Below are 15,960 nucleotides of genomic sequence, written 5' to 3'. Positions count from 1 at the left end.
CTGCCTTCAGACCAACATGGTCAGTGGTCAGGGCCTGCATTTGTACTCAGCTGCAAACAGTTCATTGTACAGCAACAAGCCAGGGTGGACTCGGTGAGCAGTGCCTTGAGTAGTGGGGACTTTTGTGTGGCTGGCCAAATACTATGGGGACTGACCAGAGGATGCATGTGCAGGAAAGGCCAGACTGGTATTTGGAGAGCCATCCAGGTACAAGTCACAGGTGGTGGTGGCCCCATTGTGTGCTCTGCTGGGGTAAGCACACCTGCCGTGATGGACTTATTTTGGGAGCTGAATTTTAAAAGGGATGTTGGGAAACCTGGAGTGTGCCTATTGGGGGGTCGACCAGTGGTTATGTCATTCAAAGAATGACTATGGATTTGGGAACCTCAGCCCAGAGACAGTCTGAAGCAAGTCCAGGAGGCAAAGGAGTGAGATCAAAGTCTTCCTCAGTCTTCCCAGCACCAAGCAAGCTCCAGTAGCCACAGTGCCAGAAAAAAGTCCCCTGCCTGGGTCATATGCAGTGGCCACATTACCACAAATGGGGGGAAGGGGAAGGCAGGATGGAGGGAGTGTGTCTTCTTCCCAGACCAGTGTTGACTATTTTGCACCCTGATAATGGAATTCTTCCCAACCCTGAGAATGGAATGAAGCCAAGAGCCAGCCTCTTTCTCCCCTACAGCCCGCTCTCTTGTCTCCAGGACCTCTCTAGAAAGTTGCTGCCAACCTGGCCCACGCACAGTCAAAACAAACTCTCTGTGATCATGGAATGAGGAATCCATTTTCCAGCCTCTAATCCAGCGTGGTGGCCCAGCTTCAGCTAGCCCCTGCTCTGCGTTCTGAGCAGAGACATCTCCACACTGAAGGGAAATGTCATCGGTTTCTCCCAGGGGAACGAAACTCTGCTGCTAGTCATTGGAGCCCAGGCCTGGACAGAACAGTATCAGGCGTCTGGGGCTTGGGGCCTGCAGCTCCCCACCCTGCCTTGTATGACGAGCCCTTGTTGGGCAGCAGTGAGGACCACATTCAATCGACAGCTTAAGATAATCACATGTGTGAGGCACTGCGATAATGACAGCTGAATACCCTGCCACTGTTGCCATAGTGACCAGCCAAGCAATGATTCCCTCCTTTTTTTCTTTCTTATTTTCTGGGCCTCCTTGTTCTGGGGCTGGCTGGTGGGGTGGGGGATACATTTGGGAAATGGGAAAGAGGAGGAAAGGGGGAGGGGAGACCCAAAGTGGGTAGCCCATTATATTCTCCTTAAATACCCCAGCTGGAGGTGTTTTAAATCTCAACAGAGACTGAGAGAAACAGTGTCTTAATCCCCAGCTCCCTGTGAATTATTTAAAGGGATCTTGTCAGGAGGATGAATTTGTCACTGTTGCAGTGTCAACAGCAGCCCCAGCTGTCATAAAGGCTGAAGACCCCACTCCAGGCAGGGCCTGGTCTGAGATGCTGCTGCCCGATGGAAGTTACAGTGGCCAGGGGGCTGTGGACAAGGAGCCCAACCTTGAGGCACAAGTTCGCAGTGTTTTTCCTGGCCTGCTGGCAGAGACCTGGGTGCGAAGTGTACCAGGATGCAAAGAGATTTGTGCCATCTGGACTCTGGGCCTGGCTGGCCTCGTCCTCTGTTAATGTGGCTCCCACAGCCCAGAGCCCTGGGATCTCTGAGCAGTGAGGGGTGCTCACCCTGGCCAGGAGTGGACGGAGCTGACCAGCAATTGACAGGTGGGCACACAGGCCCCACCTTGGCTGCAGCCAGCATTTCCAACTATACATGCACACAAACACAGGCACACATGCATGTGCATGCACACATACACACATACAAGAACACACATATGCACACACTGAAAATGATGCACAGGTACAGACAACCAGACAGACAGGAGAGAGTCAGAGTCCATACACATCGTGAAGGGAGAGTCAAGGGAAAATGATCTGAGCCCAGAGAGAGGCTAGTGTGTGTTTCCTGAGGGCCGAGATCCACAACTGGCTCGAGGGGGCCTCTTACTCAGGTTCAAGTTCTTTAACTGTATCATCACATGTAATCCTCACAATCACCTCATAAGGGAGGTAATATTAGCATCACTGTGTTAGAGGAGGAAACCAAGGCTTGGAGAGGTTTAAAAACTTTCCCATGGCCACCGAGTTGGGTGTGACTGACTCCAGAGTCTGGGAACTGCACTCCTGTGCTAAGCCAGAGCTCACCATGAGCTCTAGTGTTCAGGGTGACAGTGATGCTTCTTTCTTTTTTTTAGATTTTTTATTTATTTATTTTTAGAGGGGAAGGGAAGGAGAGAAATATCAATGTATGGTTGCTTCTCGTGAGTCCCCTGCTGGGAACTGACTCAGGCATGTGCCCTGACTGGGAACCGAACCGCGATCATGTGGTTCACAGGCCCGTGCTCAATCCACTGAACTACACCAGCCAGGGCTAGCGATGCTTCTTAATCCCAGCCCTTTTATAACTTCCTTCCCAGCAGTCCAGATATATTTTACTTGGGGCCATTTTTCTTATTTCCACCTCAATATGGTATTTCTTTCATTTTTCTCCCCATCTCAGTTTCCAAAAGAATTTTATGGAGACTCTTGAAGATTACACTGGGAAACACTGACTATACAAGATCTGGCAGCAGTAAGGCCTGCTTGAGGGTGGTTAGCAGGGTAATAACATGGGTGTAATAATTTATAGTTTTAATTTGAACATTTCACCTAATATGACATATGGTGTGCTTGAGTGTGATATTGTTAAGTTACAGAATTACATGTTTATGATTCTGTGATAAAAGATTTTGTGATAAAAGGGGGTATTATTTGTGCTGGATCCTATCTGTTTTCCGTATTCTCGTTATTGTCATATTGTTAGTGTGTCCCTCACCCTCATTTTCCACACTAGCCTCTCTCTGGGCACAGATCATTTTCCCTTGACTCTCCCTTCACGATGTGTATGGACTCTGACTCTCTCCTGTCTGTCTGGTTGTCTGTACCTGTGCATCATTTTCAGTGTGTGCACATGTGCATATGTGTGTTCTTGTATGTGTGCATGCACACACATGTGTGCCTGTGTTTGTGTGCATGTATAGTTGGAAATGCAGGGAGTGAGTGAGGAAGTAGTCAGGTAATCATTGCTTTGTGCCTCTGCAGTATGGCTGCCCTTTCCAGGCTCTGGGCTTTCGAAAGCAGTGTCTTGGCTCAGTTCAGCTGCCCAGCACAGTAGGTGGGACCGTGGTAATGAGTGGGGTGGGGGCGTTCATATCCTCCTAGCCTGGCACATCTGGGAGGTAAATTAAGCGTATTAGATGGTGGGCTGGTGTTCAGAGCCCTCAGGGGAGGAAGCATTGAATAATGCTGCCTTGGTTGCTGGTATACTAAACGGGTAGATCCCTCTGGACTTGTAGGAATTTATGTCCCACAGACCACATTTCACAGTAATTCGCCCTCTAGCTTGTCTAGTGTCTGAGTTCTCTCAGGCTTAGTCAATTTAATGCACAGGAGCCACATCCTCGGAGGCCAGGATCCCATCCGATCCCATCCCAGCCCAAGCACCCTGCCGACCGAAGGATTCTTGGGCCTCCTGTGGGCTCTGCAAAGTTGTGTGCTGCTGGGTCTCAGTGGGCTTCTTATTCAGAGAGGCAGCCATCTCTAGCTGGGGGGCCTGAACCTGGGTCTTTGGAGTTTGCTCTGATTGAGCAACCCCAGGGAAGGTCCATTATGCTCCCACAGGACAAAGACTGTTTGCAAAATAGCAGGTTCCCTCCCCCAGACTGCTGAGGGGACCAACACCTGTGAGCTGTGTCCAGTTTTGTCTCCTGTGGTCTGAGCTGGTGGCTGATAGTGGCTCAGGGATTGCCTGGCTGGAAAAGGAGAGTCCATACTGAAGCCCACTCAGAAGCACTTCTGGGGTTCCAAGAGGGCCTGGGAGGGGGCTGCTGGTTCTTGTGGTATTGCAAGATACAGAGTTTCCTGAGACTTGCATGGGAGGACAGGGATCTACAGTATGTTTTATTGATGATGTATAATTAAGGTGGTTTCCCTCATGACTTCCCAGTGTCCCATCTCCATCTGTCTTGCCATGGGAAAAGTCCAACCTTGTCTTCAGTAGGGCCAGGGTAAGGGCTGTTGCCCAGAGTTTATGCTCCATATTGAAGTGCCGTCCAGTCCAGCATCTGGCTAGCTTAGTATGTGTTTCCAGATGCAATCCCTTGCTGTGCTTTTGTATTCGGGCTCCCTCCTGGAGGCCGTGGAGAGAACAGGCGAGTGTACCATGCAAGTACTGGTCACAAGCGAGAGAGAGAGAGCTTCTCTGTTCCCCTGGGGTTATAACCAGGAGCTTGGGTTGGGGACAGAATAGGTGCTTTCTCAAAGTGACCAATCAATTTCCCAAGTTTTTTGCGGGTTTTGGGTAGGGTCCATCCCTCAGATGGACAGGCCTCTGTGGCCCAATGCCTCCCTCTGTGCCCCCCAACAATCCAGTACTGGAGTGGGGAGAGGGAAGGAGGAGTGTTAATCCCCCTGTGCAGAGCAGTGCTATGATCCCCTGGATGTGAAAAGTTGTAGCTTCCTGGTGAAGAAAAAAGGCTCTTGCTCCCAGTTTATTAACCTCAAAGTCTAGTCTCTGTTGCTTCCCTTCTCAATATGTAGCTAAACACCTACAGCAACACCTCTGCATTCATAAGGGAGTCTGGCCCTTTCCTCAAGGTGTTCTGCTGACTGTAGGTGGAATTATTTATCTAAGATAAAGGAGATGATTTCCACACCCTGCTGCACCAGCCAGTGGTGGATCCTGAGGTTAATATAACAATGCTGATGCTGATAGTAATGGTAATAATTGTTACTTAGTGAATGCTAGTTACCTGAAGGCACAGCACTAGATGAGTTCCTTTCTTGATCCATTAGTCCTCCTGACACCCTGCAAAGTAAATAGTATTATGCAGTTGAGGAAAATGAAGCTCAGAGAGTTGTAGTCACAGAGCTGTAGCCGGCAGAGTCCGCCTGCTCGGGCAAATCTCTCGCCTCACCTTCTTCCATATTTCCCTTGCCCTGTGCAATTTGGCAGGCATGCTGGCCTCCTGGCTTTCTTGGTAAGGTATCAGGCACACTCCTGCTCAAGAGAGTTTGTTTTTGTTGTTCCCTGAGCCTGGAATGTTCTTACCTCTTGTCCTCGCCACGCCGGGTAACTCCGGCAGGTCATGCAGATCTTTGTTCAAAAAGAGACCTTCCCTGTGACCCCACTGCTGGCTTCACTCACTCTAACTCATAGTATTAAACACTATGCAACTCTGTATTATTCATTTGTTTCTGTGTTCATCTTCTGGTTCACTCTATTAGAATAGAAGACCCACAGGGGTTGGGGGGCGGAGGGCAGGGACATTGTCTCTTAGTTATGGCTGTATCACCAACACCTAGAACATTGTTTAAGGACGTAAGTAGAGGCCTAATTCTTGAATTAAAAGTGAATTAAATGAGCTGAGTTTGAAATAAAACAGAATAGTCTGATGTCATTAGGATAATACAGGCCAAAAAGCCCTTTTCTGGCCAGGCCTTATAGCAAAGGCTTCTTTCCGGTGGTTATTCTGTTGCAACGTCATGCTAGCCACTGGGCATCCTGGGAGACAGGGTCCCCTGGGAGGTGGCGGCCTTCAGGGAGGGGCCCATATCACAGATCTTTTCAGAACCTGTGCTGGGCCCTGTCTTCAGAGGCATAGAGTGAAATCAGCCTACTTCACTTAACTTCATTTTATTGTGGCTTTCTATTTTTGACAAAGAGATATTATTTATTAGCTTGCTTATTCACCTGACTCATCAGATTTGGCTCCAAGTGACCTTTGCCTGTTTCCAAAATCCAGATCCACTTTGGGAGGACAGAGAATGTGTGAAGTCTTTGAGGGTTGTTCTAGAAGACAATGTAGATGGAGTTTATGGCAGTGATTTTGAAGGGGACTGCATGCTTTATTCGTGCACACACAGACACACACACACAAATATACACAATCAGCCAGACTGCAGATAATCAATAGCACTGTCCAAATGTCAGCAGGCAGTCTGGGCCACTCCTGAGCAACAGCCCCGCAAGCTCTGACTTCCAACAAGCAAGTCAAACAAACCAAGATCTAGAGGAACATAGAGGTGTCTTTCTCATACATCAAAGTCCTGGTCTGAAAGCCTGAACAAGTACTTTCTAATGGGTGTCATTGTTTTCTTTATTATGCTTATCTCAAGGACAGGTGGTCCATTTGTATCAATAACAGTGCCCTTTCAAAGGCTATTAATATTCTGCTGGTTGTTCAAGGCTGCTTTGTTTCTTTTTCTTTGTTTCAGGGACAAGTAGGAAACTGGTAGGACAGGCAGTAAGTCCCCAGGAAAGGACCAGGGGCTGAGGAGGCTGAGAAGTTGACGAACTGACCAGGGCCTTGCTCATCCCCTCAATCTGCCACTATTTGTGGAAGGCTAGAGCTGGGAATATGGAGAGGTCCCCAACACGGTTTTGCCCTCCAGGGGCAAGTCCACTTAGGGGGATGGATTTGTGAGATGGCAGCAGTGCTCAGAGAGCAAGGTGGTGAGTGTCAGGAGTTTATCAGTGTGACTGGAAAGGGGACCTGGCCCGGAGCAGGTGGGTCTGTCTAGGGCTGGCCAGTAATGTGTGGGTTCTTGACTTGGTGCAGGGAAGATTTCACAGCATGAGTGCAGGTGATTTTTAGAGGACATTTGTGAAAGCTGGGGACAGTGAAACAAGGAAGGGCCTAGGACAGGAGAAGCACCAGGAGAGGGACCAGGTGGGGAAATGAGCCTGAGCTGGGTTGCTCTGACTCACTAAGAGGTCAGAGAAAGGGAGCCCAGGAAACAGGTTCAGGGAGCCTGTCCCCTAGCCCAGGACGAGCTGCTGCTGCTGGTTGCTCCCTGCTTGCCCCCTTGTGGGGGCCCCTTAGAGTTTAGGAGATGGGAGCCTGCGGGAAGAGAAGGGAAAGGTACAGACGCGTGTGCTCCCAGGAGGGAAAGCACCACTGAGACCTTCGTTTTGAGGGACTTTAAAAGCTGGGAGTTTAGGGGAGGTCTTAAGGGAGGATCTCAATAGAATAGTCATCAGTTTTATGCTGCTGCGCCAAAATGAGATTTATTTCCCTAACTTCATCTGTCCTTGGGTGTGGTTGACAAATGGCATTAATTGGATTTCTGCTATCTCTTTGAGTGGGCTGATGTAAACTATCCCCCCCGCTGTGGGAGAGGAGAAGTAAAAACCATTTACTCTTAAGTGTCTTTGGTTACAGAAGACAGGATTTTGCGATGTACTAGATGGCAATAAACTGTCTGGCAGTTTAACTATCTGTCTCAGTTTCCCTATTCCATTTGTCCTGGGGCACTAACCTGCCTCATCAGGAAGTGTCCAGCAGGCAGCTGGATAAACAAGTTGGGACTTTGAGGAGAGGTCAGTGAGGTACCTCTGGTGGCTGCAGCCTTGTGTTTGGATGGGGTCACGAAGGATAAAAAGTGAGAGAAGAAGGGAGTGAGGGTGGTGCCCTGAGAAACCTGTGAATCGAACTGGTCCCAGACACTACTGAGTAAAAATGCCATTGTGTAATATTAGTGTTGCAAAGCTAAATGCATGGAATTGTTTCACTTGTTGAAATGAATAAATTAGTCAAAACACAATTCCCTGTCTTCAAGGAGCTCACAGCCAGGTATTACAATCCGAAGTCACACACATGAAGCAATTAACAAATAGTTCAAAACAGTGTTATTATCAAATGCTAAATTGCATGGAATAAATTCACTCACGCTTTAAGCATTCGAAAAAATGGTTGCTGAATGTAAGCTGGGAAGGCATCAGGGAGGAAACGAGGCTGGAGCTCCCTCGAAGGAGGAAGCTTCGAAGAGAGCCTGGCTCGGCCCCCATCAGCTGCATGACTTCGGGCCAGATATTGAATGTCTCCGGGCCTCAGTGTGCCCATTCGCCAACAGAAAATCCTGGTCAACATGATCTATGGTGGCTCCTAGCTGATCTGTTATTCTCTGGTTCTGTGTCTTGAAAGAGTTGCGTTTGAATGAGGGTAGGATAGGAGAAAAGCGTTAGGGCCAGTTAGACCAGCGGCAAAAATGGGCACTATGTCCAGATGTGAGAGGATATGGCCCCTGTTTGGGCCCCTGTTTGAGCCCCTGCCATCTCCTGCCTGGTCTGTTGTCATTAATTTTGGACCACACAGCAGGCCAGGGCACGAGTCCAGGCAGGAAGTAATGCCGGCCCTAGCACATGGCTGTGGAAATGCAAGGGAGAGGCCCGATAGGAGAAATATTGTTCTGGGGGAAATGGCAAATTGTGGTGACAAATTGGCTGTGTGTCACATGGCAGGCATCTTTGGCCTGATACCCACCTGACTCCAGGTTGGGTAATCAAGTGGCTTTTGAGTGGGATTCTGGGCCCAAGATTCTCATCCTGTCTTTGAACCGCCCTCCTGATTCTACCCAGGCCCTCAGTATCAGAGACAGGGATGCTCCTTGGCTACTTGTGCTTGCTCTAGAGGCTGCCTTTGCCCCGGCTTAGGTACCACTTGTTCATCCACAAGCAAACTTGACTGAGCCAATCAATACTCGTCACTTGGGATACAGGGAAAAAGGGGTGGGAAGGGCATCCCGGGCTCAGTGGACAGGATGAGCAGGGGCATGAAGTTGCGTTGGGCAGGCTTTCTGTGGATGACGGACACCGCACCAGCATTTTGGGGTGTCAGGGTCTATGCCGGAAGAAACTCAGATAATAGATATATTGAGATGATAGTTACAGACTATAATATTTACTTATTTTAAGTGTCTAAGTCAATGATTTTCAGTAAGTTCACAGAATTGTGTGATTATTACCATAATCCCATCACTCCCTTCCTGAAGATCCTTCATGCCCAATTGCAGGCACTCCCCAGTCCCACCTCCAGGGCTAGGGAAACACTCATACTTTTCCATCATGGATTTGCCTTTTCTGCATATTTCATATCTGTGGACTTACACAATATGCGGTCTCTTGAGTCTAGATTCTTTCATTTAGCTTGTTTTAGAGGTTTATCCATGTTGTTACATATGCCAACACTTCATTTAAAAAATTTCTGAATAGAAATAAAATTGTATGGCTACATTATTTTTGCTCATGAATTCACTAGTTGATGGACATTAGCGGAGGGCTTCAGGTGCCGGATCAGAGTCCAGTTGGAAGCTCCAATAAGGGAGGACTACAGTGAGACTGGCGTGCAGCATCATCAGTCTTACTCCACCAATAAAGATGGTCGAGAAACATCCTGGACCGCATTTTCTCTTAGTCAAATGATTTCAGACTCTGAGCTTCCCATCCCACTGGTAGGTGAGAGTTTCCTTCTCAATGAGTAGTTCTTCCTTCCACCATGAGTGTGCAAAGCTCCTGGAGGCCCCACTCAGAGCAGAGATACTGTATCGTCTGTAACCCCTGACCCTCTGACCCTCTGACTCTCTGAGGCCGGCTGCCTCCAGGTGCCCTGGGTGTGCATAAAGTTCTGGAGGTGGTGGTGGCTTTGGGTTGTGATTTTGTACTCCACATTCTTACTGGGACTTGATATTTTATCTTTTTAAGTTGTTGCCAATCTGATAAGCAAATTGTGGTATTCTGTTGCTGTTTTAATGGGAGGAGACAATTACAGAAGTGGATACAGGAGGCAGTATGTCAAATGCCCAGAAGTGGAGGCAGAAACTGCTTATGAATGGAGACCTTTTAGGACATTGGCTTTTGGACGGGCAGGAGTGCACCAAGGGGCCTGAGCTAGTACAGACCTTGTGCAAAAGAAACTGGGTCCTGAATAGGAAATTGAGCATCTGCGGGGTAGTAGACCAAGAGTGCTGTAACTTCCCTTTTTTTAAAGCATCTTGAAAGTGGTGTACCTGGGGACAGAGCATAGCTCAAAGCCTGGTGGGGGAAGCAGGATGGAAGAAAGAATGTGAAGGGGACACATGGCCCCTTGGGTCTGGTCACCCCAGTCTTGCTCTGTTCCTCGCCCTCCATCTTAAGATAGTCATGTAGCTCAGTCGGTTGGAGTGTTGTCCCTATACACCAAGGCTGCGGATTTGATATCTGGTCAGGGCACATAGAAGAATCAACTGATGAACGCATAAATAAGTGGAACAACAAACGGATGTTTCTCTCTCTCTATATCTCTTAAATTAATCAACAACAACAATAATAATAATAATTATAGACCTCCTCTGTGACTTCTAGTTACTCTCAAGATGAAATTCCAAGTTCTCTACCAGACCTTCCCTTCCCTTAGTCTCATTCGTGCCACCTGAAGTTTTTTATGACTCTTCTGTCACACAGGCTTCATGCCTCACTGGCACCAGGCCACTTTTCCCCACGACAGGCTTTGAACTTGCTGTTCCCAGGCCTGGCTGCACTGCCCCTTTCTGAGCCCAGCAGACACGCACTTCTCCTGGCTACCTTCTTTGATCCATCCATTCCCTCTCAGCTTGGAGGGTCTTCTCTGACATGCCTCTCTATATCAGGTACACTTCCTCTCTTGGCACCCTGTAATTTTCGCTCACAGCAGTTAGCACAATTGTAATTATTTAGTTATTTTAATAACCATTTGTCTAATTTCTGTTTCTCTCACTAGATTATAAGCTTCATGTTGCTGTGTCCCCAGTGGCTAATGGAATGCCTGGCATAAAGTTGGCGTTCAGTAAATATGTTTCCGTTGATGAATGAACAAGGTGTGACTACAAAGTAATGAGACTGATGCCAAGTGTCGTAAACAAATAACAGTGTTTGTCCCTCCTGGCTGGGAGTGCCGTTCCACCCTCGTCTTGATTTACCAAATCTTCTTTTTCTTCAGTGTGCCTGATCCTAATTGCCACTTGCTTGGAAAGCATTTATGCTGCCTCTGGCCTGCTCCGATCGCTTATCTTTTCAACCCTTTCTAGCACCCGCTGGCAGAAGAAGAATGAAACAGGGAAGGAAATGAATGTAAGACTCTGTGATGGCCTTTTCCCAAACGACAGGGAGTTATTTGCTTTCTCTCAATTTCTCTCTGCTCTTTCCCTGTGAATATACAGCTGTATTCCCCCTAATTTGCTTTGATCGCTCCCTTAGGAGCTGTCATGGATCAATTAGATCAGTAGAATTTTATGACTCGAGGTCACCCAGTATGATTCCTCATTTTACAGATGAGAAAACTGAGGCCCAGAGAGGTTAATGGTGGAAACAGTTACCTCTATTGGGTCTTATAATACCAATCAGTGTCATTTTCTAAGATAAATGTTCTCAATATCCCAGCTCCACAGGAGTATAAATCCTCTTTCTGCCTGCTTAAAACCTACTGGTGGTGACTGTCTCAGTGCCGAGGTGAGCCCCGAAAGGTGGGCTTCTGGTCTTGCTCCAGCACAGCAGCCCTGCATTTGTCTTCTGTGGGTCAAGCACTCTGACTGGTCTTAGGCCCCCAGCCTAAATGGGGGCCACAGGCTTCACCTGCGCATTGACAGTGCAGCCCCACGTTCCTGCTGAGACCTTGTATAGCATGACTGAAATATGGTCCATGAGACCTGCTGTGTTTTAACAATGACAGAACAGCAAAATAAACCTGTCCTTTCCTCAGAAGTCATGCAGAGTCAACTGGAAGGAGATGATTTCAAAGCTGCCATGGAAAGGGAGAGAGGTCTAAAAATTTGAACAAGAACAACTGGTAGCTATTTCTTCTCCTGAACATATTACTTTCTGGTTGCAAAAAGACAGTCAAGCAGAATGCAAGTTTAACAAACACATTGAAATAGAACATAACACAGTCTTAAAGAAGGAATAAAAAGTGATTCCTCGACATCTAGAGTGTCAGTGAGAAATTAAGCAAAGTTCAGGTGAGGTTTGGCAGTGTGCAAAGATCCCAGATGGAGCTCACCAAGGCCTGCAGGCTGGGGAGTGAACTGGCCATCTGAGAGTGCAGGCAGGGGCTGGGGAAGAAGAGCCCTGGAGAGAGTGCAACTCAGGTGCCTCTGTGGGCAGGGGCCAGGCAGCAGGAGTGGCTGCAAGGCCACTTTACGGGCCTGGATGTTCAGGGCCAGCTCTCCATGTGCCTCTGCACCATGCCTGGTCTTGGAATAACTGGTGCATGTTTGAAAGACAGCCTTGCCTCTGCCTTCCTCCTCCTACAGGGGGTTAATTCTGTGCAAGAAGCTACTGTAGTATATTTCCCATACACACGTAATTGTCTTTTAGCTTTTTTAATGAAGAATACTAGTTTATATACAGGGTCCAGCACAAATAATGCCCCTTTTTATTACAAAATCATTAGCACTTAATTCTGTAACATAACAATATCACATTCAAGCACACCATATGACATTTTGGGTAAAATTGTTCAAATTGCTGTCCATCTCATGTGAGACATTCATGTACCCTACCAACCACACTCAAGCAAGCCTTACTTCTGCCAGACCCTGTATTTCAATAATATAATAAGCAATTTGCACAGTATTTAAAGAAATAGGTACTATTTGGTTTCTTTTATCACCACTGCTAAATAGCCAAGGATCTTAACCTATTTTCTCTTTTTCACTTTAGGAAGTTGAATTTCTTCTGTCCCTTATTTTCTTGTTTAGCAAACACACTGAAACTTCCTGGGAATACCTCCAATTCTTGAGATTAGGGTCCTGAGAGCCCCCAGCTGCTTCCTTTCCCTGCACAGGAAGAAAGAACAACCCAGCAACTCTCCTTTGGCCCCCGGCCCAGAGAGACTCAGTTAAAGAAGCCAGGCCGTCCTGGACCCCCCCTGTCCATGTTGCCTGTTACTGAAATAAGTGTTTTGGAGAATTTCTGTGGTCATTCAAAGCATTTCTTTCTATCTCTTCTCCTCCCCATCTCCTCTTAGGGCCGCGTGACCGCGGATGAATTGCATGATGTCGTCTGTCTGTAAACTGAGGATAGTAGTATCTAGTTCTATTGGGAACTATTGGGAAGATTGAGAGATATCACTTAACAAATGTATTGTTTCTCCTCTTATTCCAGTTTACCTACCGGGCTGCTAAAAATGAGAGCTCTCTTTTCCAACACAAAGCCTGGTCATCTCCCCCCTTGAAAGAAGCTTTCCTTAATCCCTAAGTAACACATTCTCTTCCATCACATCTTTGCTTGAAATTTGCACGAAATGAAGCTTAATTTCCTCCATTAAAGATCTCTCTTAGCAGCCCTTCCTCTTACCAGTTTGGAGTTGATGTTATAAAACAAAAGTTTATAAGAATCTAAGTTTGTTGAGAAATTTGAAAAGCTTTATATTCATATCCTTTTCAGAGATAATAAAGGAGCTTCACCACAATAAATTAACTAGGTTGGGAAATTAGGATGTTCAAGGTGGGGCTGTCATGCTCTTGTACCCCTAATATACAGCGTGGCTGCTGAGAGTGGAGACTGTGGCTCGAAAGAATGTCCTTGACTTCACATGAGGCTAAAGCTGCAGGTTGACCCCATGGGTGTGACAAGCCGTAGTCACAGCATAAGGGTTATGTGTTAGATGAAGAGAGGCTTTCTAGAGGAAAGTTTGTTGTATTCTGGGACAGGCTGCTGAGAAGTATTCTGAAGTCCACGTATAGGAAATTTTTAAAAGCAGGTTAGGATTAGATTTGTTCATTTCTCAAGTCTAACAGGTGGACTGGTGAGCTCTCAATGCCTGCTTCCAGTACCAGGCTTCTCCTCTGCTCTGCCTCTCTTTGTCTTCTCACTCTCTATTTTCTGTTTTTACATGCGTGTTCCTGCGGACTGCTTGGTGCAGTGGGAAGAAGTCAGTGGCTATGATGAAAATCTGAACACCATCCGTACCTACCAGGTGTGCAACGTCTTTGAGCCCAACCAGAACAATTGGCTGCTCACCACCTTCATCAACCGGCGGGGGGCCCATCGCATCTATACAGAAATGCGTTTCACTGTGAGAGACTGCAGCAGCCTTCCCAACGTCCCAGGCTCCTGCAAAGAGACCTTCAACTTGTATTACTATGAGACTGACTCTGTCATTGCCACCAAGAAGTCAGCCTTCTGGTCTGAGGCCCCCTACCTCAAAGTAGACACTATTGCTGCAGATGAGAGCTTCTCCCAGGTGGACTTCGGGGGAAGGTTGATGAAGGTCAACACAGAAGTCAGGAGCTTTGGGCCTCTTACTCGGAATGGTTTTTACCTCGCTTTTCAGGATTACGGAGCCTGTATGTCTCTCCTTTCTGTTCGTGTCTTCTTCAAAAAGTGTCCCAGCATTGTGCAAAATTTTGCAGTATTCCCAGAGACCATGACAGGGGCAGAGAGCACGTCTTTGGTGATCGCTCGGGGTATATGCATCCCCAATGCAGAGGAAGTGGACGTACCCATCAAACTCTACTGCAACGGGGACGGGGAGTGGATGGTGCCCATTGGACGCTGCACCTGCAAGCCTGGCTATGAGGCTGAGAACAGCGTGGCCTGCAAGGGTAAGCTCTGGGACCCTTTGAGACCTCTGCTTCCTGCCCACCTGGGGCAGGGCCAAGTCTGCAAGGTTTCCCAACTCCAGCTCTGGATCATATAGGAACAGAGCCCAGTGGCTCTTATAGTATGTAGCTCCCGGGAGCCTTTATTCTTCATGTTAGGCCTGATGATTTTTCAACTGTGCCTAATCAGACTGTCCATATTCATGGTGGGGGAGGAGATAGGAAGAATTCTAAATGATGGATCATAACTTAACCACTCAGTTATGTCTAGTTTTGGGACATTGACATATTCTCTCTCTGTGTCTTTTTGCACACGCACACCTGTGCATCCTGTGCAGCTTCATTCTCTGAGTCATAGAGAATTTGGAATTCAGGTTGTCGTGAATGGTTCACTCAAGGGTGCTTGTGATGTGACTGAATTTGGAAAATATTTTAGTTCATTTCAGTCCAGCTCCCACAGCACTCAACTTGGTACTGAACCCATGTAGCTCATTAACTCAAAGTCCTCTGGCTCGGCTGTCTTCCTTCAGGGGCTCAATGCCAGGCTCTGGGGCCGGGATGGGGCCTAGCGTGGGGTACACCAAAAGGAGCTGAAGCTGTTAGAATGGGGGTGAGATGCTGTCATGGGTTGTAATACCTTTGCTTCTGAATGATACAGAGTGATGCAGGCTTTGCAGTTGTGGGGGTCAGGGTACCGTGTGCTCACCTAGGCTCTGCTCGGTCCACAAGAGCACACGTCCAATATGTGGCAGGCAGTGTGCTGATCTGGCTCTAACCCAGTCTTCTTGGGAGTGAATGAAAGAGGCTGGAAGGAACACAGCTCATCCGTTGCCTAAGTGCATGGAAGCTGAACACAGGGGACAGGGTGGGGGAAAAGAAAACTGCTTTCCTGTTTTAAATTTTGTTTTTGGCCTTCAAAGTGTCAGCCTCTTTCAAAAGCAAGGCTTCCTCCATGGACCTCAGCAATGACCACCTTGACCCTAACCCATCACTCAGGTGGTCTTAGTCCTTTGGGGACAATGTGGAGGAGGGAGGCTATATTAGCTCCTCTTTCTTCAACTGAGCCTCATGCCAGCTGTCCTCTCTGTCATCATCCTCACCCCTTCTGAGTACCTAACCATTCCCTGCATGTCTCCTTCCTCACTTATTTTGCTCCCCAAACACCTCCAGGCACAGAAAGGATTGCTAATGCCCACCAGCTCTGAGATCCTTTGGGCTCAGCTAATTGGCTGGGCTGGGGCCTCACACAGCCTTTCTGAGGCCTGCTGAGACAAGAGAGCTGCGCCTTTGTGTCTTTATTGGATTTCTTGGTTAGGGTGCCCGTAATGGATGGTGTGGAAACAGAGGGGAGAGAGTGCTGGATCAGGCGATGAATCAATGCAGACAGTTTTAAAACCAGCCAGGCCTGGTCCCATAGTACTCCTCTTTGTCCCATTGGTTGGAGGAGGGGCAGGAGACGCCCTCTTTGGCATTTGTCAGGGTCTGAGTCGGGACCCAGGCACCAGGCTGAGTTTTTAAAGG

General features: G+C 47.8%; 1 protein-coding gene across 4 annotated transcripts in view; it reads left to right on the top strand.

Annotated features, from left to right (window-relative positions):
• Window positions 1-15,960, top strand: part of EPHB1 (EPH receptor B1) — a 419,448-nt gene that overhangs the window by 138,953 nt on the left and 264,535 nt on the right. For all 4 annotated transcript variants that reach the window (XM_037143852.2, XM_037143853.2, XM_037143850.2 and 1 more), the window contains exon 3: window positions 13,761-14,442. In XM_037143852.2, coding sequence (XP_036999747.1) covers window positions 13,761-14,442 — 682 coding nt within the window. The remainder of the gene's footprint in view (window positions 1-13,760; window positions 14,443-15,960) is intronic.

Source organism: Artibeus jamaicensis, unplaced genomic scaffold (genome assembly GCF_021234435.1).
Source record: "Artibeus jamaicensis isolate MK-2021 breed Jamaican fruit bat unplaced genomic scaffold, CSHL_Jam_final contig_519, whole genome shotgun sequence".
In the NCBI taxonomy this organism is placed as follows: Eukaryota; Metazoa; Chordata; class Mammalia; order Chiroptera; family Phyllostomidae; genus Artibeus; species Artibeus jamaicensis.
This window is presented reverse-complemented; position numbering and strand designations above follow the sequence as displayed.